General features: G+C 39.9%; 1 protein-coding gene across 3 annotated transcripts in view; it reads right to left on the reverse strand.

The window, feature by feature from the left end:
* Positions 1-27,430, reverse strand: part of Tasp1 (taspase 1) — a 232,291-nt gene that overhangs the window by 16,444 nt on the left and 188,417 nt on the right. For all 3 annotated transcript variants that reach the window (XM_029537039.1, XM_029537038.1, XR_003843524.1), the window contains exon 13: positions 6,813-6,886. In XM_029537039.1, the coding sequence (XP_029392899.1) occupies positions 6,813-6,886 (74 nt within the window). Of the gene's footprint in view, positions 1-6,812; positions 6,887-27,430 lie in introns of those variants that run through there.

The following is a 27,430-nucleotide window of genomic DNA, read 5'->3' on the forward strand; positions in this document are numbered from 1 at the left end:
AGTGGGCAGTACTCAATGCAGAGATGCATATATGGCCCAAATACTGAGAAAAAGAAATTGAGTGTTCAGCCTTAAATTGGAATACTTATAGGCACACCTCTCCCCCCACCAAGGCTCAGGGAACATCATGAGAAAAGGAGGCAGAATGAATTTCAGAGATGGAGGAGTGATATGAAATGCTGCTTTCTGGACAGGAAATGGCTACTGATAAATTCAAAGCAGTTGTGGTTACCTGCACAAGACCTGCATGAGACAAACATAGCCCAAATCTCACCACAATTAAAGGAAAGGTGCCCCCCTGGCCTCATCCCTTCCTGAGGAGCTACTGGCAATTGATAGCTGCAGGGGAAGGAAAGCAATTTTTTTCTAGGGAATAGGTGCTGGTAATTTCCCATGTTCTAGTGGATAGCCCTACACATCTGTGTACCTATCAGCAGCACTAAAAGAACATCATGTGTTATCAGAAAAGGAAAAGCATGGCCTGGTGGCTCAGGCCAGTAATACCAGCTCCTTGGGAGGCTGAGGCAAAAGGGTCACAAGTTCAAGGTCTACCTGCAACAACCCAGACAGCATCTCAAAATAAAGAAACAAGTAATAAACAGGTGGGGTTCGAATGAAAAGGGCATGAGGTTGGCAAGGAACTAGGGAGCTGTGCTGGAGCTAGAGACAGGGAGGGGTTACATGGTGTTGTCCTATAACAGGGACACATAGTTAGCCGTGGGTAAAATCTTCTGGATTTGTTAGTCATCTGGATACTACGAATTCCCAAACACCCAGAGTATTGCCATTAGTAAGAAAACATGGAGAAACTGGTATTAAAGAGGAAATCTCATCACTACTGGCTACCTTTCATAGAGGTAGAAGGTGCTGTGCAGGCCACCAGGGGAATAAAGTAGGAAAGTCTCACCCAGCACTCCTGGGGGCTATGATAGCAAGTGGCCTGTTGGGGTGTGCACGTTGTTGAAACAGTAGCATGAACCACTCTCTGATTGGATTTAAGGTCCAATCCATAGAAGGAACTCGAGTCTGGTACCATTAACTGAACAAAGAAACTGTGTCCTGGTATCCCTAATCCTTATTCGTATACCCAAAGACTAGTATATTTCTCAACCCTTATCAGTGAAACTTTGCTTTGCAATAGACTGTGATGAATACAGAGATTTATAGCTGGTCCATGTGCAGAAAATAAAAGACTGAAGAGCGCTCAGTCCTAAAGGGGACATTTTGACCATAATTTGTGATAATCTGTGAGGGTGGAGCTCCTAGACAAAATTTAAAACTATTTTATCACTTTTTTTCTTCAAAAACACAAAACAACACCAGTAACAACAACAACAACAACAACAACAACAACAACAACAACAAACCTATTAGAATTTTGGTTCCAAATGTTTTAAGTCTACAGATAAATTTGGAAAGAATGGTTAACATATAACATTTTCAAGAACACATATATAGTTCTCACTGAGGTTCATCTGAAGCAGGTTTTATAGTTTTAAGTGGATAGTTCTAGCATATTTTTTATTCATTCCAGATCATGTGAAAATACAAGTGTAAAGAACTCTTTTTCCAACTTCTGTCTCTGATTTCTTTTTACTGCCTTACTGTACTGATCAGGATTTCAGGAAAATACTTCACATAAGAAATGAAAATCAAGAAAGCAGATCTCCCTTTTGTGTGTTCACAGCATTAAAAAGTCTTCCTGATTTTTAGCTATAGAGTTGTTGGTTTTTTTTTTTTTTTAAATCTACGGAAGTTCTTCCAATATCTGATATTTTGATGGGGTTTATAATAAGTGGAAGATGAATGGATTGTGTGGTATCAGGATGAACATATATTTCTTCTCCTTTATTTTGATAATGCTATAATTACACTGGTTGATATTTTTATAGCTTTATGGAAAAACACATATACCATAAAATCCACCATTTTAAATAAATGTTCAATCCAGTGGTTTGCAGTGTGTTTGTAAAGCTGGACAACTTTATAATTCCAGAACATTTTCATGTCCTTAAAAACAAACTCCATATCCACATTCCCTCTCCTCAGCCTGCACAACCACTAACATCTTACATTTGTTTCTATGGGTTTTCCAATTCCAGACATTTATTGCAAATGGAAACATGCAACGTCTGGTCTTTTTCACCTGGCTTCTTGTACTTAGAGTCATTGGTGCTATATTCCTGTAGAACTTCATTCTTTTTGTTGTTACAAAAAATTCCTTGTACAAATACGCCTCATATTTGCTTATCCATCCATCAGCTGAGGGGCATTAAATTGTTCCTACTTTGTAACTATGAATATTACCTAAGAGGAGAACCTGCTGTGTAATGTGGTGATTCTGTTAAACTTCCTGAGAAACTATCACACTGATCTTCCAAGAGGGACAGATTGTTCCCATACTCCTACCAGCAGTGTAAGGAAGTTCTACTTTTTTCTACAAACACTGTCATTCTTCTTTTCTACAGACGGCATGTTAGATAAGAAGTGGGTGGAAATCAGACTGTGATCTTGATTTGCAGTTCCCTGATGAAGAGACAGTAAGCATATTCCCATACACTTAGTTGCTGATTGTATATCTTCATTGGAAAAATGTTTACTTATATTTTATTGAATTGTAAGAATTTAATATTTTATTCTAACCTGACACAAGTCTGTCACCAATGGCAGTATTAGTGAATGTGGTTTCCTATTTCTGTGGACTGTTTGCACTTTTTTTGATAACACCTTTGCAGTAAAGGTTTTTAATACTGATGGTAATTTGTTCTCTCTTTTATTGTGTGTGCGTTAAGGGTCATATTCAAGAGATCACTGCCTAATCCAAGGAAAATAATGATACAAGCAATACCTGTCTAAACCTGAACACAGTTTGACACACAGGGCAGAGGACATTACAAGTAAATAATTCCTAAGTAGCTAAAGTTTAAACCCAAACGCTGGGGAATATTCCAGAAGACACTCTAACGTGAGGTATGTCAATAATGACAGTCACCTCTCAGAGCTCCAGCCAGAAAATGAGAAAAGGCAGCATCATGGAGGACTGTAAGCATCCATCCTGTTGGTCTGGTTATAAACCAAGGCTAATAGCCTTGAACTGTATAACTAAAGTGCAAGGCTCACACATGATCAGATCTGTGTTATATGCAGGTGATATATTTTGAGGCATTTTACCTTATAATAACTCAAGATTACAGGTGTGTTTAAGTATCATAAAACACTTATACAAAGGTTTGCCTGTTGTCAACATTTTGTTCCATGTACTTGGAAATTTCCTATCCAAACATTCATTCACACACCTACTTTCCTGAAAGACTAAGATTATACACACAGAGCCTCACTTGCCTAGATAATTCAGTGTATGTTGCCAAAAAATATGGATAGTTTCCTATTAATCATACCATAGATAGCAATGTTAGTGAATTTAATAATGCATTCTTTTTACTAGCCATATTTCAAGTTTGCAAATTGACCTAAAATGTATTATAACATTTTGCTCTTATATATGAAAGCCACTTTAAGGTGAGTTAAAACACTTCCTGGTAACATGTCTGTGGTAGTCTTCAGTCTGGAGCACCTCCATGCCTGTCTTGTTTATGGCACTTGACGGCAGTATGTAGTTCAGTCCCTTTCACTTTCTTCTCCACATGCTCTTCATCCTTGCCTTGTCTGTTTCCCAAGCATCAAATTTATGCTATACAGTTTCAGACGGAATACTATACAAGTGACACTGTGTCCCTCTCAGGCTGCCACACTCAGAGGCATACTGTCTACCTATTCCTTGGTGTTCCTAAATTCTGAATACACGGTTGTTTTCTTCATTATTACTATTTTTTCCACAACTAATAGTAAATCTCTAGAGATATATTAAAACTGTAAAGTAGCCTATTCCTCAAGAATAAATTTTATAACAGTATTTATATTGTTATAAAAACTAACCTCTATATATGAAAGAAACCTAATTCATTTAAGGTGAGAGTTATGTGCCTGAATCAGTTCCATGCCAGTTTAAATGTTTTATTGCACAAGACTACGTGCACTGAGTGTTTATGAAAAACTGCTCATTAACTGTCCAGTCACTATAGAAAATAGGCAATATAATTTTTAAACCCAACTAATATCAATGCTTTAATATTATCCCATAAAAAGAAATCTAGCTTATGTCAGAGAAGAGTGTTATAAATTAAATGATACAATGTTCTTTTATCTTTTAGAAAATATTATTTTAAAAAGAAAACAGAAACTTGTATTAAAAGCCCACCTTCATTCAAATTATCTATGATTCTGATCACAACCATTAATTATTCCTTACCTTTTCCTGGGCAGTATGAGGAGAACTTTAACTTAAATTAAGCAGAGCCTTGTGTAAAACATTCAAATGTCTTCAGGTCTCATGTTTGGTAACAAGGAAAAGGAGGATAATTTTTGAAAAATAAAACTTTTTTTGATTAAGATATAATTTTAAATAAAAATAACACTTTTCAAGGCTGCTCTTACTCATCTCGCTACCATGCCTCTCTGTATTATGAAGAGGATCTTTGCATTAAACAGCTAGGTCATTATACAATTCTTGACAGAAGCCAGTTACCCTGGGTGAAGTCACCAGGTAGGCCAAAGGCTACCACCCGTATTTGCTGAAATACATATGCTGCTAAAGTCCTTTTTTCTCTTCTGTACCCAGAATCTCATCTATAATTTTTGTAGCACAACAATAAGTTCCATATTTATGACAAAAGAACAGTTTTGTGGGGTTTTTATATGTTGTTGTTTTAAACAGTGGTGTTTTATTGTTTTGTTTTATTTTTCTGCAAAGCGTTTATAAACAACAGTTCAAATAGTAAAGAAAGGAGAAGGGGTGGGGAGAAATGAAAATGGTCAAAAATATAATTTACAAATGGGGCACAAGGAGCAGCTATACCTGCTGGCCCAGCCCATTCTACCTCTACGTTTTCAGCTGGAGAATTTATAGATACTATGAAAATCACCGAGACACGCAGACACAGACACAGACACAGAGAGACACACAGGCACACGACAAGCAGCACAACCAAAGGCCAAACAACTCTAGATCCAACCTAAGCTTCTGCACTTTCCTTACTATGTGTGCTTCACCTTCTACAGACCACCAGCAGAGAGCCGACACTTCGACTCAAGGGGCTTGGTACACCGCTGGCCTCAGTGCTACGCTTATCATGATCTTTTCTTCAAACACGATCTTTGTTCAAGAACAGATGTAAAGTGTAAGAGAAGGTTTAAATGGCTACAAGGAACTCCATGGCTTATTGGGTTTGCTTCCTGTTTAGAAACTGCAGTCATACACAAAAAGAAAAGGTTCTGAAAATATACGAAGAACAATTTTCCACTCATTGATTAAAACCAACGATGCACAATATAGTAGCTACTAGCCACTTTAGGCTATTAAAAAATTAGGGAAAGCTCAAAATTCAGTTCTTCAGTTCTAATAGTCACATTTCAAATATGCAGTAATTTTTTAGCATGTAGTTCTGGCTGCCAATCTAGGTACCATAGATATCAATGTTTCAACTATTATGGAAAGCCTATAAGTGCTGCTCCAAACATGTCAATCAGGTTTAAAGTGCACAATTACAACTCCCTTTGTGATAGATTATAGAGCAAAGAAATCCATAAATAAGTCTCCTGGCAGAACAAACAAGTTTTATCACACGAAGGTGGAGACAGTAGGGGAGCAGGAAGCTTAGTAATAGTTCACAGATACCAGTCAACCTCGTGTGTGACAAATGTCCCTGTTTACTCCAGTCATAGACATCCTGTGAACCTACTGATTAACTAAATACATAAACGGATGAATACTGTATGAGAAATGAACAATCAACTACAGTCAATGTGTTAACTATGAACATTCTTCCTGAGAAATCTGCCGCTAGGTTATTTTATCTGAGTGTGCATCACATGTAAGACTTCACTAGGCAGTGAAACCTGATGTGACCACTGCCAAATACATGGTTTGTTGCTGTTCAAAATGCCATTATGATGTATCACTATTCTTTAGTTCACTCACTCTCTGATTTTACTCAATGTGTATTAGACAGCATGTATCAGAAGTTTCTTTACGTGCTGTTTCCAAATATGTAAAGTAAATACTTTTCTTTTAAAAAGGAGGCTTCCCAACTTCATTACTTTGCAGCTAAGGTACTTTAATGCCAAGTAGATGTCATATACCACATCTGTTACTAAAACTTTTATGGTCAGGAACATGAGACAAATATAAAAATAAATCCACAAGTTATGATTTTTACTCTCAAAACCAAGCACTACAGTTTCAAGGGGACTCAGCAGCTCAAGAACTGGCACCTGGATGATGGTATGACTGCTGAGGCACACATGACAGCACAGCAGATGACAAGGTAGCATGGCAGGTCCACAAGCACATCAGTCATTACTGTTATGAAGGATGCGGAGACACATCCCAGTGGCTAATTCTACATTGATTCAGTTTCCTTTATCTTTTCAGCCTTCCTTGTGGTTCATCCATCTTGGATAGTTTGTCAGCTTTATTCTCATTTTCTCTTACAAATCCTGAGTTTCCTTGTTTCAGGTATTCATACTGGGCAAAGGGAACAAAATGAAAGCAGAATTCCCTAATTCACTTCGTTCCATCAGGAAGAACAGCTTAAAAATCGACTGACTTTCTCTGGAACTGTTGAGTGTGCTTTGAATGCAGCTCACTGGTTACCACATGAGAGGTGGGAAAGTCATGTGTTTCAACAGATTGGTTGGAAGCTTACACACTGGCTACAAGGTTTTCAGGTTATGACCCAGTTTTTCCCGCTTACCTTGGCTTTGCCGTCCTGGGCTGACATATATCCCACGCACATGCTCTCTGTAGTATGGCTCCACAGAAATTCCACTGTGTGAACAAGAACACAAATAGGCACATTCACATTCACAGATGGAAAATAAATCTTTGCCTTTTTAATAGAACAGTTAAAGATAGCTTTATTTTTAACACTCATTCCTTACTTTCCATTTGCTCCTTCATAAATGTCAAAATGATTTAGTACTCAAAGCTGTAATGCCATTTACTGTGAAATGAAAAATGTATTTCTTTCTTGTCAGAACTTATGATTATTACATGTAAAATAAATGCTCATGGTTGAACTTAGAACATTGAATACAACTACATTCATAATAGTGTATATGATGATTTAGTAAATGCAATATTCCACAGTATAGTTCCTTTGGACATACACAAGTGCACATGTGCACAAATGCCTTAAGTCTCTACTTAAGACACTACACCCAGGATAGACAATTGAATCTCAACCAACTTGATACAGATAGTAAAGAAATGTTCCAAGAATGAGAGCCACTTATCAAAAGACCCAGGGGTCGACTTGGATATCTCTCACTAGGTAAGTTTGCTCTCAACAAAGTGACAGTGATGAATTCTAACAATTGAGCACATTAAGAACCAAAGAAGCCAAACTGATGGAAACAAGCTCTTCCTTCCTTGCAGCAGAGTCAACAAATAGAAGACATCTATTGAGTGCTCGTGATTCAAGCCTGATGGTATGAGTTCAAAACATGAAATTCACCATGGGAGGGGAGAATGGATTGGCCAGAGTTGTTAAGTTACCTGGATATACACTCTGTGACCCCTGCATGTCCCCCACATTACATTATCACCACCACCACTACCACCACCATCATCATCATGATTATTATTATTAAAAATTACACTCATAACTAGGCATTGTAACATCCTCCCAAGGCTTGGGAAATAGTGTGGAAGAAAGGGTAGAAAAAATGGAAAGATACAAAGAGCCACCTTCAAGCAGACATAATAACAACAGTCATGGTCTGGGCCTTATTCAGTCAGCATCAGAAGGATTTCCTCCTGAAGCAGATGGAACAAATGCAGAGACCAACAGCCAGATGCTACTCAGAGAAAAAAACCTTGGAACACGCAGTTCTAAACAAGATGTCTCCATTGAATCCCTCCCTCAGAGGTCAGGCGAGCCTACAGAAGGTAAAAGGACAGAGGACACCAGGAGAAGACGGCCCTCTAAAACAGATGAGCATGCCTCATATGAACTCAGAGGCCCTTCATGGTCCTCGGCACACAGACTACAGCTTTCAGTTTAGTACTTTGACGGGACTCCTGAATGTGTAATCGAGTGGGTCTCTGATTCTTGTGCCTTCCCTTGGGGCTTATTTTCCTGTTGGCTTGGTTTGTCCAACTTTGATATGATGGTTTTTACTTTATCTTATTATACTTTATTTTGTTATGTTTCACTGTCATCTCTTAGAGGCCTGTTCTTTTCTAATGGAAGACAGAAAAAGAGTGGATCTGGATGGGAGAGGAAGAGGGCGAGAATGGGGGGGGGGAGTTGAGGGAGAGAAGACTATTCAGAGCAAACTGTATGAAAAAAGTATGCATAATAAAAAGGAGAAATCAAAACAAACAAACAAAAATTATGATTATAAACTCACACCAGCTATGGTTGCCTGACCTGAGTCTACACAAAAACTGTCAAAAGTCAGGCATAAAAAGGGAAGGGACCAGCACTTGGGAGGCAGATTTTTGAGTTTGAGTCCAGCCTGGTCTGCAGAGTGAGTTCCAGGACAGCCAGGGCTACACAGAGAAACCCTGTCTCGAAAAACCAAAAAAAAAAAAAAAAAAAAAAAAAGAAAAAAAAAAAAAAAAAAAAAAAAAAAAAAAAAAAAAGAATCAGTGGGGAGGGTCTCAAGAGGACTAGCCCATTCTCCCTCTGCTGACGTACTGGTTATTGATAGAGTCTAGGAGAGGGAAGTCATTGACTTTAGTTGTCTACCCAGCCAACTCCAACGAATTGTTCCAAACTGATGTCACATAGGGAGCTCTGATTAATTTCAAACAAACAAACAAACAAACAAACAAACAAACCACAGAAATCTGGGAAAGAGACTTTTGGGGAAGATGGAGGGGTAGTGGTAGGGATGGTTGGGAAAATGGAAGGATGTAGGAAAGGAATCACCACAATGCATTACATACATGTACAAACTGTCAGTGAAGAAACTTACTAAGAGTCTGACAGTCATGTTTACCAGAACTAGTGAGTGAACGTTTAAAGAACATCATGTTATTTGCAGTCTCAATGTTATCTCTTTTAAACATTTCTTATCAAAATTTAAAAATGCAAATTTGTTGTAGAATAAATAAACTTTATGAGCTTTAACTAAGTGAGAAAGCTAATTTCAACAACTAGGGGTCAAACAAAATTGCTAGGTGCTGACCACGCAATGTATAACGTAACCACTGAAACACCTCACTTAAAATGCAGAACCAAATCTGAATGGGAATACTAAACAGCTTGATGCAGCAATGATCCCCACTTAGTAACTCGTCAGAATGATTCAAATTTACCAGAGCAAACTTACCAAAACTTCTCAAGGAGAAGTTGAGAGAAATGCTTTAGGGGACACATGACACTAAATACAGGATGCCATCTTGGATTGTACTCTGGACTGGGGTTACAAGGATGTTACGAGGATACTACCGAGACAGATGCTTACAAGTTTAGAAGAATTCCCTTGCTCTTCAGAAACGCACACTGGCGGATTGGGAGTAAAGGAGTTTAAATCCCTCTAAAATATTTGAGGAAAGAGTGTGTGGAGGAAGGGGCAACTGAGGAGGATACAGAAGATAACTTAGGAAGGCAAAGCAATAGCACACCTGCGAGATGAATCCATGGGACCTCTTGTACTATGTCTTAAAACTTTCCCGTACTCATGAAATCATATCTACATAAAATGTTACAAACAAGAATTCACACACACACAAATAACACACAAAATATCTATTGCTGTGAAGAGATATCACGACCATGGAAAGTGTTTATGACAGTTCTTCTTCCCACACTGTATCTTAACTTAAACACTGTCTTTTATTAAAAAAAATAAAAACATTTTTTTAAAAAGACCCAAAACATTGAATTGTGGCTGGCTAACAGGTTCATAGGTTTAGTCCATTATTGTCAGGATGGGATGAATGGTGAAGCACAACACAGGCAGATGTGGTGCTGTAGAAGTAGCTGAGAGTTCTACATCCACCGGCAACAGGGGAGGGACCCTGGACCTGAGCATCTGAGACCTCAAAGCCCACCCCTGGTAGCACACTTCCTCCAACAAAGCTACACTTTCAAACAGTGCCACCCAGCCCCTAGGAGCCTATGGGGGCCATTTTCACTCAAACCACTACAAACTTCAAGTACAACTTTCCTGATTCTAAGTTTTTAAAAGCATCTTAAAGTCTTGCTGTATTTTTCCAACAAAAATCTCCAATGTGCCTGATAATAAAATTGCATTGCCCAACATCGCGCCCTTGGCATCCCAGGCCATTCATCTCTGTGCTAATTATGCTTAAAGACTCTTGTCAAGACACACATGGGAAGAAGAGTGGACCAAGGCACGGAAGGTTTTGCTGGACATGTGGAGAAGGAAGGAAGGAAGGAAGGAAGGAGGGAGGGAGGGAGGGAGGGAGGGAGGGAGGGAGGGTAGCAAGACAGGCATCTTCAGCAGCATGGTTCAATCCTTCGTTATTAATTATCAAACCTGGCAGCCTGCTAAGCAGCCTCTCAGCTGCCGAGGGCAGGAAACAGTCACGCAATGAAGTAAGTTCTCTTCACCAGATGTTTTTCCTTCCACACACATTTGCTTTGAGCTTCAAAAATCTTCAAGTCCAGAGCAAGGTCTTGAATATGCTAAGCTGCCCAACAGAGCAAAGGCTCTGATCTTAATGAAGTTCTTTATGGAGCAATGATTTCACTTAAAAAAAAAAAACAAAACAGCAACACAACAGCAGCTAAGACAACACTAAAATTGTGATTTCTAGTTTAATTAAGATGGCATCTGCTCAGGAATGAGACAGGCCCTATAGAAGAAACACACAAAGACACGAAGCAAACACACATACCCAGCAACAGAGCCCGGGAATACCACAAACACAAACATGAAAAACAATGTGTGCATGTGTGCCTGTGTGTAAGCACGCACGTGTGTCACCTCTGGTATTAGTGTTTGCCTTCCACTTCTTCGAGTAGGTTTCTCCATTTCCCGCTTCCCCCATCTCCACTATGTAGGGCAGGCTGGTTGGCTTGTGAGCTTCCAGAGATTTTTTTGTCTTTGCCTTAGTTTCCTAAAGAAACACTGGCATTTTAGATAACTGTGCTACCACATCCCACTGTATGTGGATTCTGAGGATGTGAATTCTGCTCTCACACTTCTGTGACAAGCACCTTATCCACAAAGCTATTTCACTAGCCCCCTTTTAATGATTTTAAAAACATTGTTCTCCCTAAAACTGAACCGCCAAGGCGCTAAAGAGATGGCTCAATGGTTTCCACTGCTTGATGCTCTTCCAGAGGTCCAGGGTTCTATTCTCAGCACCGACATGGTCGCTCACAATCCTCTGTAACTCTTGGTCCCAGGGGATCCAATGTTCTTTTCTGGCTTCTTGGGCACTAAGTACATGTAGTACAAAGAGACATACATGTAGGCAAAACACACATATTCATAAAAATAAAAAATGGAACCCACATTCAGAAAATGTGAAGATAATTAAACTTATGCAGGGGTATTCAAAACTTTATGAAATATCATTTTGTTAAGCTTTCAGTAAAATTTTTAGCTATATAATTTAAAAGTTCTTAAAATAACACAATGCTTACATTTATTTTTTTCAATGATTTCACAAATTTTTATCACCCCCTACAGAATGCAATGTACTATACTGACACATTATTCTCTATCACTTTAAAGAATTATTTTATTTTTGTTTTGTTTTTTTTTTTTAATTCTTCTCTCTCAACCACAGCTTCTTTTCCCTCTCCTCTCTAAATATCCCTTCTGCTCCAGACATCCCTCCCCACCTCCCTAAGTAAAGAGCAGGCCTCCCAAGGGGATCAACCAAACACCACATAACTAGCTACAATAAGACCATGCATGCACCATCATATCAAGGCTAGACAAGGCAGGTCAGGAGGAGGAAAGGGGGTCCACAAGTAGGAAATGATTCAGGGAGAGACCCTGCTCCCACTGTTAGGATTCCTACAAGAACACCAAGCTACTCAGTCATAACATGCAGAGGACCTGGGCAGACCCCTCTTGGCTCCCTGATCTCTGCAAGTCTCCCCATAGGTCCTGTCAGTTGATTCTGTGGGCCCTGTTCTCCTGGTGTCCCTGACCCCTCTGGCTCCTCTGATCCTTCCTCTCCCTCCTTAGCAGGACCCCTGAGCTCGGTCTAAGGTTTGGTTTTGGTGCTCTGCATCTGTGTCAGTTGCTGAAGTCTCTTTACTCCCTCTGATGACGATTCTCCTAAGCGCTGGTCCCAGAACACTCTGTGGGCAAGAGTGTAGGTTGAGGGTTCTATGGCTAGATTGGCCAATATATTATTTTAACAGCAACAATTCAAATTATTATGTAATAATTTGTAGGTTGAGGGTTCTATGGCTAGATTGGCCAATACATTATTTTGACAGCAACAATTCAAATTATTATGTAATGACTATGTATTAGTTCAGAGTAGTCAGAAAGATTCAGAAATAATCATTTCTGATTAGAGAAAGCCTCTGAACCAATTAACTCAATGGATTATTTCTTGGTAGGGGAGATTAGGGAAGTAGGACATGGAAAAAGTAATAATGAGAGTCAATCATTAGCCAGTGTCTTCCACTGAATTCATCACCCAACTCCACGAAGGCATAACTGAGGCTCCAACAAGGGGCACAGCACAGATTAAGTCATGTTAGCAAGTACACAAATGGAATTAAAAATGGATTCTTGCATCTCAAAGTCTGTGTTCTCCCACTTTAGATAATAGGTTTATAATTAAGTTTATATATTAAGAAAAATAAAATCCTTAAAAACACCAAAGACCAGACAACTCAAAACACAAACATGGCTCTTAAAATGTTTTAAATATGCTGTAAAGAAATTTTTTAAAACTATAACAAAATTCACCGGCCATATAGGTGCCAAAGTTGATGTATTTAAATATACTAAAATACACATGTAGATATGTATGTATTAAAATGTAAAGATCCATTACGAATCAATAAAAAAGTATAAAGAAAAACAAAATGAATTTTAGCTAAGTAGAGTATGAATAGTTGTAAAACACATGAAATTATGTTTTATATTATGCAGCGTAGTGCAGGACTGGTTTTGTGTTAGTGGTTAGAACACTTAGGTAATTTACAACAAACTTATCCAGTATGAACACTTACCCTGGAAGATACTAGCACCTCCTTGCATTACAGATTGCTAGAAGAATTGGAGCACTATGTTTGGAGAGTATTTTGTGTCTTTACTTTTTGATATGCATTTTCTGTTAACATTAAGTAATGGTTTTATTATGGTATTTATTGCCCTGCTTTCCTTGTTCCCCTCCAACTGTCTTCTCCTGGGCTTCTGTCTGGTTTTGATTTCCTTCTTTCCAAGGGCTGTTTTCCCTGTCATTTCTGACGACATGCATTTCACTGCCTCAAGAAAGATTTCTTCCTCAAAATCAAGAACAAAAATTTTAAAGGCGGCACTAGCTGCATCACCTTCTTTTCAGCACTTCTCGACACATGAAGGATCCCATTTGTGGCTCCCTGACTTTAGAATCCCCTAATGTGCCATGATGCAGTTTGAAAACACCAATTACAAAAGAAGTAATTCTGCTTAATAAAAGTGAAGGGAAAGTTCTTCCGGTCCCAGGCACTGTGGTAGCCACAGGTTACCATGCAGACACGGCCAAGTCCAAGAATCACACCACACACAACCAGTCCTGCAAATGGCACAGAAATGGCATCAAGAAACCCCAATCACAAAAATACGAATCTCTTAAGGGGGTTGACTCCAAGTTCCTGAGGAACATGTGCTTTGCCAAGAAGGACACCAAGAAAGGTCTGAAGAAGATGCAGGCCAACAATGCTAAGGCAGTGGGTGCACGCGCAAAGGTCAGCAAGGCCCTTGTCAAGCCTAAGGCCATCAAGCCCAAGATGCCAAAAGGCATCTGCCTTGCACAGACTCAGCCATCTGATGTTCACTGCTCACTCGAAGCTTGGGAAGCAGATTCCAAGCTGCATGGCCAAGGGTCACAGGCTCTGCCAACCAAAGCCCAAGGGTCAAAGCAAACCAAGGCAGAGGCCAAAGCTCCAGCTCAGGATCCTAAAGGTGCCCAGGCCCTTCTGAAGGCCCCAGGGAAAAGGTCCCTGCCAATGGATAGCTGTGACATACTATTTGCACATGAACAGTGTCCTATGCAGTTTTTATAAATAAACTTGAGGCAAGGGAAAAAAAGGTAAGGGGAAAATAATGTATAGAGATGATGATATTGCTTTCGTGAAAAAAAAATATTCCTAGAAATTCTGATTACCCTGATAATCTTCATTAGCAATGAAGAACCAAATTCTTCTCTGCTTAGATTAAGATAATCTGAACAACTGAAACCTTTTTTTTTTTTTTTTTAAAGACTTATTTATTTATTATATGTAAGTACACTGTAGCTGTCTTCAGACACTCCAGAAGAGGGAGTCAGATCTTGTTACGGATGGTTGTGAGCCACCATGTGGTTGCTGGGATCTGAACTCCGGACGGACCTTCGGAAGAGCAGTCGGGTGCTCTTACCTACTGAGCCATCTCACCAGCCCAACTGAAATCTTAAATGTTTTCTTGCCATGTATTTTTAACTATTAGGAGAAGGCTTGATTATGATGTAAATATCATCTAATATTTTTAAATGTTATCCAATCAATTCTTATGAAGGTACATGAAAAAAAAAACTATTTAACTTGTTTTTTTTTTTTTTTTTTTGTTTTTTTTTTTTAAAGATTTATTTATTATATGTAAGTAAACTGTAGCTAGAGGGCATCAGATCTCATTACAGATGGTTGTGAGTCATTAAGTGGTTGCTGGGATTTGAACTCAGGACCTCTGGAAGAACAGTCAGTGCTCTTAACTGCTGAGTCATCTTTCCAGCCCCCTACTTAACTTTTAATGGGAACACATACTTAGGGTAAATTTTTATATATTAAAAAATAATCAGAATCAACAAAACAACAATCTAGCTGACAACATTCCCAAATTACTTTTCCATTCCAATTTTTAAAATGCCAATGTAATAAGTTTGTAAAAAAAAAAAAAACTAGAAAACATGTTTTGTTTTGTTTTTTTAATTGCTTCTATTTCCATTTTCAGGCCTTGATCAATTTTATTCATTTCTTTCACCTGTTTGATTATATTTTCCTGTATTTCATCTACATTCATATAGACTGCTCCCCATGTTTTGCCAGCATGTATACTTCATGCCCATGTAGGTCAAAATATAGTATTAGATGGCCTGAAACTAGAGTTATAAGTGGTTGGAAGCTGATATGAGGATATTGGGAACTAAACAGAGGTCCTCCTTAAGAGTGCCATGTGCTTTTAAACATTGAGCCATGTTTATCTCAAAGATAAAACTCAGCATGCATGCATACATGCACACATACACACACACACACACACACACACAAATTATTCAATAACCTGTTGTCTTGATTTATACTTAAATCACCAGAGCAAAGACTACCCACTGTCACGCACACCCCTAAGCAGCAAGACAGCATTTCATACCAAGCCAGAGGAGGCTAAGATGTCCAGATGAGATGCAGCAGTAGCTGGGTCTGGTCCCTAGATGGTCACGGTTACACACACAGTATTGTACTCAGAGGAGAAGGGTAAGAATGCAGCCTGATACTCTAAAGTGAAGCTAACGGAGGAAGATGACATCTCAATACTATCACAACACTGATACACATTGCAAACATGAATAATCTAAACAATTTCAAATTTATAATCAATGATTGAACTTTTTCTGTTCCAATAAAAACTATGAGTACTATGAAAAAACAAAAGATGCCTCCTCTAAAACTTAAAAAGCCCCAGGGTAATGGCTACCAGTGAGAGTGGCTGAAGTGAAATTCTAAAGAATTCATAAGAATAATGGTAAATATGTTCAAAGAAAAGAGGACTAGGATAAATTCCTTAATGAAACCAGCTGTGAGTGTAAAGAGCTGAATAAAATGAAGCTAATGCAAGATGTTGACAATGGAACTTATTGAAGAGAGAAGAAAAAGTAAACTGTAATCATGCTAGGAAAACATTTTATTGATAATTCAAATAAATAGCTGAGTGAAAAGCCTCACCAATGGAATAGACCATAGGAAAGCAGAATATGAATTGTCACATCTAGTCAAAGACAATGAAATATTAAAAAATAAGCAAATGAAAAACAATTGGATATCCCAGATGTTAGGAGCATTACAAAAAGACAAAATCCAAAAATTACAGGCATATATGAAAATAAAGTCCATGCCAAAATGTATAGAAAATACTTTCAAAATAATCACAGAATAATTTTTTCCAAATCCACGGGGAAAGATTGCATTTTCAAGAAGAGAATATTACAGAAAACCAAATACCAGCAAAGAAACTTCGATACCATATTAAAATTAGGACTTTAAAATGTAAGCTGCAAAAAGAAAATATATTGAGAGCTGCAAGAGAGAAATACTTTACCACATATGAAGGCAGCCATGAAGTAATAGCTAGTTTTCTCAACAAAAACTATAAAAGCCAGAGGGGCATGAAATGATTCTGAAAAACAATGGGTTTGCAAACCTAGACCACTATATTCAGCAAAACGATCCATAATTGAGAGATAAAGAAAATCTGTCTCAAAAGCAAGCCAAAGGAATTTTTTATTCTTTTTTTTTATTTATTTTTTATTATTTTCTTTATTTACGTTTCAAATGCTATCCCGAAAGTTCCCTATCCCCCCTCCGCCCCCCCGCCCCTGCTCCCCTACCCACACACTCCCACTACTTGGCCCAGGCCTTCCCTCGTGCTGGGTCATATAAAGTTTGCAAGACCAAGGGGCCTCTCTTCCCAGTGATGGCTGATTAGGCCATCTTCTGCTACATATGCAGCTAGAGACACAAGCTCAGGGGGTACTGGTTAGTTCATATTGTTGTTCCTCCTATAATGTTGCAGCTCCTTGGGTGCTTTCTCTAGCTCCTTCATTGGGGACCCTGTGTTCCATCCAATAGCTGGCTGTGAGCATCCACTTCGGTGTTTGCCAGGCACTGGCATAGCCTCACAAGAGGCCGCAATATCAGGGTACCTTCAGCAGAATCTTGCTGGCATGAGCATTAGTATCTAGGTTTGGTGGCTGATGATAGGATGGATTCCCGAATGGAGTAGTCTCTGGATAGTCCATCCTTTCATCTTAGCTCTATATTTTGTCTCTGTACCTATATCCTTTCATGAGTATTTTGTTCCTTATTCTAAGGAGGAAAGAAGTATCCACACAATGGTCATCCTTCTTGGTTTTCTTCTGTTTTGCATAATGTATTCTAAGTTTCTGGGCTAATATCCGCTTATCAGTGAGTGCATATCTAGTGACTTCTTTTGTGATTGGGTTACCTCACTAAGGATGATATCCTCCAGATACATCCATTTGCCCAAGAATTTCATAAATTCATTGTTTTTAATAGCTGAGTAGTACTCAATTGTGTAAATGTACCACAGTTTCTGTATCCATTCCTCTATTGAGGGACATCTGGGTTCTTTCCAGCTTCTGGCTATTATAAATAAGGCTGCTATGAACATAGTGGAGCATGTGTCCTTATTACCAGTTGGAAGATCTTCTGGGTATATGCCCAGGAGAGGTATTGCTGGATCCTCTGGTAGTACTATGTCCAATTTTCTGAGGAACCGCCAGACTGATTTCCAGAGTGGTTGTACAAGCTTGCAATCCCACCAGCAATGGAGGAGTGTTCCTCTTTCTCCACAACCTCGCCAGCATCTGCTGTCATCTGAATTTTTAATCTTAGCCATTCTGACTGGTGTGAGATGGAATCTCAGGGTTGTTTTGATTTGCATTTCCCTGATAAGCCAAAGGAATTTTGGCCAGCTGTTTAGACAACCCATATAGGAAGGAAGGAATTGAATACAGCTAAGAGTAACAAATACATCAAACAGTCGACGAGTCTAGGGGAGAGGCTAGAAAGTTAAGCAAATAAATAGAAAAATACCAAACACCACAAAATAAAAAAAGACAGAAATTTATAGACATATTTCATTAACACACTGAATAGCAATGGTCTCAATTCCAAAACAAAAGACATTGTCTAACAGATATTAAAAACAAACAAACAATAAAACAGGATCCATCGATTTGCTACCTCAAAGAAACACATCTCACAATCAAAAACTGACTCCACAACCTTAGAATAGAAAAGAATAGAAAAAGGTAACCCAAGAAAATAAAACTAGGAAATAAGCAGGTATTAACATATTATGCAACAAAATTGAAGTCAAATAAAAGCTTACTTAAATAGCCAGAAGCTGGAAAGAACCCAGATATCCCTCTACCGAGGAATATATACAGAAAATGTGGAATATTTACACAATGGAGTACTACTCAGCTATTAAAAACAATGATTTCATGAAATTATTAGGCAAATGGATGGAACTAGAAAATATCATCCTGAGTGAGGTAAACCAATCGCAAAAGAACACACATGTTATGCTCTCACTGATAAGTAGATACTGGCTCAAAAGCCCCAAATAACCAGGATAAAATTCAGACCACATGAAGCTCAATAAGAAGGAAGACCAAAGTGTGGGTGCTTCAGTCCTTCTTAGTAGGAGAACAAAATACTCACAGGAGAAAATATGGAGATAAAGTGTAGAGCAGAGACTAAAGGAAAGACCACCCAGAGACTGTCCCACCTGGGGATTCATCCCATATACAGTTACCAAACCCAGACACTATTGTGGATGACAAGAAGTGAATGCTGAAAGGAGCCTTATATAGCCTTATATGTCTCCTGAGAGGCCCTGCCAGAGCCTTACAAATACAGAGGTTGATGTTAGCAACCAACCATTGGGCTGAGTGTGGGGTCTCTAGTAGAGGAGTTAGAGAAGGGACTGAAGGAGTTGAAGGGGTTTGCAACCCCACAGGAAAAACAACAATATCAACCAACCAGACCCTCCCAGAACTCCCAGAGACTAAGCCATCAACAAAGTAGTACATAAGGCTCCAGCTGCATATGTAGCAGAGGATGGCCTTGTCATGCATCAGTGGGAGGAGAGGTCCTTGGTCCTAAGAAGGCTCAATAGATGATGCCCCAGTGTAGGGGAATTGAGGGTGGGGAGGTGGGAGAGGACGGGTGGTTGGAGGAACATCCTCATAGAAGCAGGAGGAGGGAGGATATGATAGGGTGTTTCCAGGAGGGAGGGAAACCAGGAAAGGGGATAACATTTGAACTGTAAATAAAGGAAATACCCAATTTAAAAAAAAAATGTGAGACTCCCAAATTAACCTGTAAGCCCCACTCGCCCAAGGATCAGGTAACTAATGGAATGCAGGGAGTTGTAGTTCTTAGAAAATAACAGCAAAGCCTCTTGGAAAAATACGGTAGCTTATGGGATTGCCCCTGGAACTGCCTGCAAAGTATCTTGAGGCCACTCTAGAGAACCCTAATTCTCTGGGGAATTCTAGGAAGTGATCCTGACCAAAGTCCGTCTTGGTCAATATTTAATAAAGTTTGCTTTAACTTTAGTTCAAAATGATGGAACTGGTTTTTCTCCAGCAAATCTCTGGATTAACAATAATAGAGACTATGACAAATCTACAGCATCATGATACACTGAGAAAAAGTCAAAGTATTTGTAATAAAAACAGGAATAAGACAAGGCTTTCTATTCTGTGCACTCATACTCAACATAGTAACTTGAAGTCTTAGCCAAAGCAATAAAACAAGCAAATAAAATGGTTATAATAGGAAAGTATTGGTGTGAGGTAGAATCTCAGGGACATTTTGATTTGCATTTCCCTGATGACTAAGGATGTTGAACATTTCTTTAGGTGCTTCTTGACCATTCCAGATTCCTCAGTGGAGAATTCTTTGTTAAGTCCTGTACTCCATTTTTTAATAGGGCTATTTAGTTTTCTTGAATTCTTTGTATAGTTTGGATATTAACCCTTTATTGGATGTAAGGTTGGTAAAGATCTTTTCCCAATCGGTAGGTTGACATTTTGTCTTATTGACAGTTCCTTTGCTTTACAAAAGCTTTTCAAAAACTCAACAAGCAACAGAAACTGTCGAAGATGTGGAGAAAGAGAAACATTCCTCCATTGCTGGTGGGATTGCAAGCAGGTACAACCACTCTGGAAATCAGCAGTTCCTCAGAAAATTGGAAACAGTTCTACCTGAAGACCCAGCTATACCATTACTGAGCATACACCCATAAGATGCTCCAACATAAAACAAGAACACATGCTGTGTACTGTGTTCAAAGCAGCCTTATTTATAATAGCCAGAAGCTGGAAACAACCCAGATGTTCTTCAACAGGGGAATAGATACAGAAAATGTGTACATTTACATAATGGAAGAATGGATACAGAAAATGTGGTACATTTACACAATGGAGTACTTCTCAGCTATTAAAAAACAATGATTTCATGAATTTTGCAGCCAAATGGATGGAACTAGAAAATATCATCCTGAGTGAGATAACCCAGAACCAAAAGGACACATATGGTATGTACTCGCTGATAAGTGGATATTAGTCCAAAAGCTCAGAATACACACAATACAACTCACAGACCAGAAAATCAAAGTGTGGATGCTTCAATGCTTAGAAGGGGGAACAAAATAATCACAGGAGGTAGAGGGAAAGAGGAGGGGGGAAAAGGAAAAAAAGGGGGCAGGATCAGGTATGGGAAGAGACAGGAGAGAAGTCCAGAGGGTCAGGAAAATGAAGCCTGAAATGAAATATGTAGCAGTGGGGAATGGGGTGATGGGTAGAACTACTATAAAACCCCAGACACCAAGAAAGCACGAGGTTTTCAGGACCCAACTGGGATGACATTACCCGAAACCCAACAAAAGACAGAACCTGAAGAGACAACCTCTCTTAGGCATGACCCCCAATTGAAAGATGGGGCCACCCACCCACCTCAAACTTTTTAACCCAGAATTGTTCCTGTCTAAAGGAAAGGCAGGAACAGAAAATGGAGCAGAGACCGAAGGAAAGGCCATTCAGAGACCACCCTACCTTGGAATCCATCCTATCCTCAGACACCAAACCCCAACACTATTGCTGATGCCAAGAAGCTGGCAGACAGGAGCCTAGAACGGCTGTCCTCTGAGAGGCTCCACCAGCATTTGACTAAGACAGCAGATACAGCCAACCATCAAACTGGACCTGGGGACCCCAATGGGAGAGTTAGGGGAAAGACTGAAGGAGCTGCAATCCCCACAGGAAGAACAATAATATCAACTAACGGGACCTTCCAGAGCCAGGAACTAAACCACCAACTAAACAGTACACATGGATGGCTCCATGGCTCCAGCTACATATGTAGCAGAGGACTGCCTTAACTGGCATCAATGGGAGGGAAGGCTCTTGATCCTGTGAAGGCTTGTTGCCCCAGTGTAGGGGGATGCTAGAGGGTGAAATGGGAGTGGGTGGGTGGTTGGGTGGGGAAGCACCCTCTTAGAGGCAAAGGGGAGGGAGGAGAGGATGAAGGGTGTTGCTGAGGAGAGATGGGAAAGGGGGACAGCATTTCAAATGTCAATAAAACAAACAAATAAATAGGAAAGGAAAAGAGTAAGTATTCTTATTTGCAGATGACATGATTCTATAAATAAGAGACCCTAAAGATTCTACCAGAAGACTCTTTGAACTGAAAACACTTTCAGCAAAGTAGCAGGATTGACATAAGAAGTCAGTAGTTTTCAAATATATCAATGACAAGGATACTCAGAAAGAAATCCCATTCACAATGACCTTCAAAAGTAAATAGAGGTTGGGAAACTACTAAGAGACCCTAATGAAAGGGAGGAGATACAGAATACAAAGATATAAAGAAGGGGGGAGAAAATAATGAATGCATAGAATAAAGAGGTGGAGGACGGAAGAGCAGGACGGAAGTGACATGCAGAAAAGGAAATACGGAGAGGGGTCACTATCAATAAAGGCATTTTCAAAATCATAGGAAAGCTGGTAGGAAACACAGCTTAGAGTAAGCACTGGAGGAACCAGGATTGTTAACCATACAGGCCTGTTTTCTTCCACAGGGGAAATGAATGTCACCTGGTCACCTGGAATGCTGGAATAAAAGTTGTCAAACAACCTGGTGATCCTTTGCTATCTATTGGGATCCAGCCTCCACCTGAATTTCCCCCAAATCCTGATAACTGTTTAGGCCTAATCCCATTTTTGTCTCTCGGTGAGTAGAACTCATCCTTATGAAAGAGGCCCACGTACACCCTCCATCAATAGACTCTATCCACGTGCTTAGTGCAAATCTTTCCTCTGTACTCCCCAGTCCTCAGCCCTGTTGATCAGCCAATAGAATTACTTGTAAAGGTCCCAGGTGTTTTGGCACTTTGTTAGGGACTTTCTACGTAGCTATGCCTGAAACTTTGTTATACAAATTGTCATATGGAGATTTTTTTTCTCCAAAGTTTGACTGTTTAAATGTGTAAGAAAAATAAAGACGGTATCAGACTCTAGAAATCTTGATCCAGTTTGACTGAGCAACTCCGACTGCACTGAATTCGCTTCCTCAGCTCATCATAGTTTGTTCCCTGTCAGCAGTGATACCTGCAAGGACCCGATAGCAGAAGCACAGAAGCTCACGACTGTACTTTAAAAAAAAGAAAAAATATATATATGTGTGTGTGTGTGTGTGTGTGTGTGTGTGTAAAAAGAGTTTAAATGAGTTACCCCATTATGGGAGACAATACTCTAACCAGGTACCACATGCTACCAAATAAAATTCTCAATTCTTTGAGTTGTTGGCCAGTGGGGTCATATAGACTCACAACCATTACTGGTTACCCTTCACCCTTCACAGTCAGCCCTGTGGAGACACCACATCGCCTGGACTCAGAGAACATGGGGAAATCGGGCTGGCACTCACCTGGAAGCTTCATCCCTATTGTCTAGCTTTTAGTGCTGGAAAGTGCTATGCATGCTACTGGAAGAAAAAGGGAGTCATCAGGCTCACCTAGCTGTGAACTCTGTTAGCTACAATAATAGTAGTAACTGTACTAGTGCTGTTGTGGTACTTATACTATGGAAATAACCACTTTCTGATTGGATCTAAGGCCCACTCTATAAGACAGAACATGCCCCTGCCAAAGTTTGTGCGCAAAGAATCTATGACTATATAAGTCATATGCCCTAGAGGAGAACCCAGTATTATTATTTTACTAAATAGACATAGTAATAAAACAACTCCTAAAGACATATTGCTACACCCATGGATCAGTTCATCACTCAACCTTGACCAGAGAAGCTCCTTTTACAGGAGATGGTAATAAATACAGAGACTCTGAGCCAGCCAACAGGCTGACAGTAAGAGACAGAGGAGTGTTCAGCACTGAATGGAAAATCCTGACTCCTCCCTACCAGGCTGAGGGACCTGTGAGGAAGCATGGACACAAGCACAGTAACAGTGAGAGGTAGTGGATAACAGAGAGGGAACTAAGACCTGCCAGGCTCACACCAAACAAAAAGGTTTAGTCTCTGCACATAAAGATGTGCAGAGGGAGGTATGAACATAAAATTGCACATTATGTGAAGAGCTATTGGCACCAATGCTTCAGAAAGAGAGAGAGGGAGGGAGAAACTGAGTTATTTAATACTGTGATCCTGGTAGGTGGAACACACTTCAGGGCATACCCCACTCACAAGAGTAGCTAGATAACACAAACTGGGCTTGATGTGCTTAGCAAAAGAAAACAAGGGAGAAACTGTGAAGTTACATGAGTATCAAGGTGAAAGTGGAGAGATAGATCTAATGAGGGGGAATAAATAAAACAAAAATTCATTGTATAAAATCCTGGAAGAATTAATAATTTTTTTTTATTTCACTATAATTAGCCATCAGACCACAGTCAGCATGGCTACAAATGATAACAAATCATGGCTCTATGTGAGAAAGGAATCCCCATTCACTACTGTGGGAGTGTAAATTGGTGCAGCCAAAAACCAGGATGGATGCTTCTGAAAAGAACTAAAATGAGAAGCCTCACAGGACTCACACACACACACACACACACACACACACACACACATATATATATATATATATATATATATATATATATATATATATATATACACAATGAAAACTGAACCTAGTGCACAGCAGGCAGGCTCCCTATCATTAGACTATATCCACAATTCTTTTCACCCCTATAACCCCTATACCACTCCTGGGAATGCATTTTTAATTCCAAAGATGGGGGGAGAAATACTAGTGACCCAAATCATCATGACCAAAGTAATGAAAACCAACAATTAATTAAAGCAATCTTTTTTATTCAGTACATGGGCTGCCTCTCCCTAAGGTGGAGTTCAAAAATGTCAGCATTGAACGTGAGGAAGACAAGGTTTTTATAGCTCAAGGGTAGGGGGTTTCCAAATGGGGCATTTGTGGGGCAATTAGGCAGGAATACAGACAGAACTTCATAACAAGTTAGTCCTAACAACCTCCTGAAACAAAGACATGGTTGCAAGGTGGGCATACCAAGGTAGTTATAACAGGGTAGTCACAGGTGGTCATATAACCTTTTAAAACAAAAGTAGGATTGAAAGATGGTTTATAAACAATGTTTGAGTCAAAGACATGATTGCCATTCCTGGAAGAGGCATGATAGAAGCATTTGTAATTAAGGTTAGTGGTGAGGCATAGCTAAATCCATGAGAAACTGAGGTTTAATCATAAACAGCAATGAACCTAGTTTGTGTTTTCTAGAAGAAGTGTTTAAGCCTAAGATAGAGGCAGCTTAGTTCTTCAAAATCCATAAGTATATCTGGATACTGAGGTTTATTATTGCTCTATTCACAATAGCTAGGAAATTCATGTCTATCAACTGATGATTAAGTAACTAAAATGTGGCACAGATACATAACAGAATTTTATTCAGGTATAGAATAAAATGAAATCTCTAGGAAAAAGGATGGAACTATGAAGTCCACTAAGCAGGGTAATTCAGGCTTGGAAAAACAAATAGCACACACTGTCTTTAACTTGTAGGTCCTATGTTCTACCTTCTATGCCCAAGAGAAGGGAGAAAGCATTCTCTAAGGCATGGAGGCAGAGTGGTAGAATGTGAGAAACAGACAACGGCAGATTCTTCTCTACGAGATGACTTCTCACCACATCCTGTCATACAGTGATATGGAAATAGTCACAATTTGATGTTTGTGTGCCATTGTTAGGGGGAGACGAAATAGCTACATGTGTGTCCCTCAAGAATGATAAGAGCTGGAGAGATGCCTCAGAAGTTAGGAGCACATACTCTTCTTGAAAAAGACCCAAGTTTCAAGTCCCAGAGGCCACATCAGACAACTATCTATAATTCCAACTCCAGAGTATCCAACAATCCTCTGATCTTACACATACATGTATACATGATTAAATAATCAAGTTTTTATTGCTAAGTTAATGGCAGAACAGGGGCACTAGGAAGGGACTTTTTATTCACTGCTTCCAACAGAAGGATCTGCCATTGGGTAATGCTGAGGAAAGTTAGACTTCAGTCCTGGTGTCTCCTGCTATGAACCAGCCTGAACCCCCAGTGCAAAGCTGGGTTTCTCATGTCATTTAAGTCACCACCTTTCCTTGATACTCTGAGGGACAAGTTACCCATGCACTGTGGGGCAAGTGGACTGTGCCACCAGACCGAAGACCTGGTAAGGTAGAAACAGGTTCAAAACCCCCAGGAATTCTCATAACTGAGAATAGCAGGCGTTGAAACTAGCTCCTGGCTAAGGTCTACCTGTCCTGGAACACATAACCACAATACCCCATTGAGAGGACAATGACAACCTGTCATGTAGCCCAAAAGTCTAAAGTTCTTCATTCTAATGAGGTTATCTAGACCCTGAGTGTTTAGCCAATGAGCTTCCCTTCCTGGGCATTCTTTCCTACAAAAGGTATTTAATCCCTGGTTCATCCTGAGTAAGGTGTATACATTCACATCTGCCATAAATAAAGCACTTTGGACAAGCAAGGGCCATCTCCTTCATCGGGGATCCCAGGCGGAGAGGCCTTCATCATAAAGAGCTGCACCTAAATCTCCCAGAGAAGGCCTTCTCTCCCGGTGCTCACTCAGAACCAAACCCAATTCTGTCCCAGACCATCCTGGGCTCAGCTATCCCCTTCCTGCCTGGGGAGTAGGAGAAGGGTGGGTCTGTGGACCACCATTCTCAAGTCCTCTCAGTCCTCAGTGGCATTTGGGTACACAGGAGATTGAGAACCACAGCATGCCTCCCAGCCTCCATTGTTTCTCACTAAGGAAACACAGACTGGGACCCCCTAGCTTGGAGGATATTCTGCCTTCCCTGAGTGACAAGCTGGCATCACTCAGGCATCCCAGCAGAGACAGACATGCAGCCCAACATCGCATGATGTTTCTCCCAGGATACCTTTCTCTTTCTCCATCATCCACATGTCATCCCATTTAAATTGGGTCTTTTTTCAGTCCTTAGCAGGCTGAAAGCAAGGAATTTCCATCCAAATGAATTCTCTTTCTAAACAGGAAAAAAACAAAAAAACCAACAACAAAAAAGAGCACTTGGCCACCCCATTAAACTACATACACAGACACAAACACATAGATCCAGGCACACACAGACAGATAGGCAGACGGGCAGATAGACACACACACATATACATGCAACCCACAAATACATAATAAACAGACAAATACACACACACACACACACACACACACACACACACACACACACACACACACACTCATACATATACATGCAACCCACAAATACATAATAAACAGACAAATACACACACACACACACACACACACACACACACACACACACACACACACACACACACACATTCTGTCGTTAACAGTCCTCAGCTGCCCTGGCTCCCGCAACCATTTAAAACCTCTCCACTTGGCTTTCTTTATGTCCCAATCTTGGAGGAAAACAGAACTCTAAAATCAGAACCGTCTTGGCTGGGCAGTTGCCAAGTCAGCTGCTGCTCCTTAGACTTCCTTGGGTGGGATGACATACTCCAGGATGCTTTGCACACCATATAAGTAACTCCTTACTGAATAAAGAAACATTCATTTTTCAGTAGGAAGAATGAGGAACTGTAAATACAACCACCTCCTCTTATCTGCACCTGGCTGTTAAGGACTTCTTAACCCAGCAGGTGGCTTATGGCTTAAAAATCATATACAAAAATGCTTTACCATCTTGACACAGAACCCTTGAATCAAACAAGGCTAGTCTCATGAAGACCATGAAGTGGCTGAGGCAGCGTGCCTCCCTGTTAAGCTCTCACAGTAAACTGTCCTGGGAGCAATGGAGACTGAGCTC

This window comes from Mus pahari, chromosome 3, assembly GCF_900095145.1.
Source record: "Mus pahari chromosome 3, PAHARI_EIJ_v1.1, whole genome shotgun sequence".
Taxonomy (NCBI): domain Eukaryota; kingdom Metazoa; phylum Chordata; class Mammalia; order Rodentia; family Muridae; genus Mus; species Mus pahari.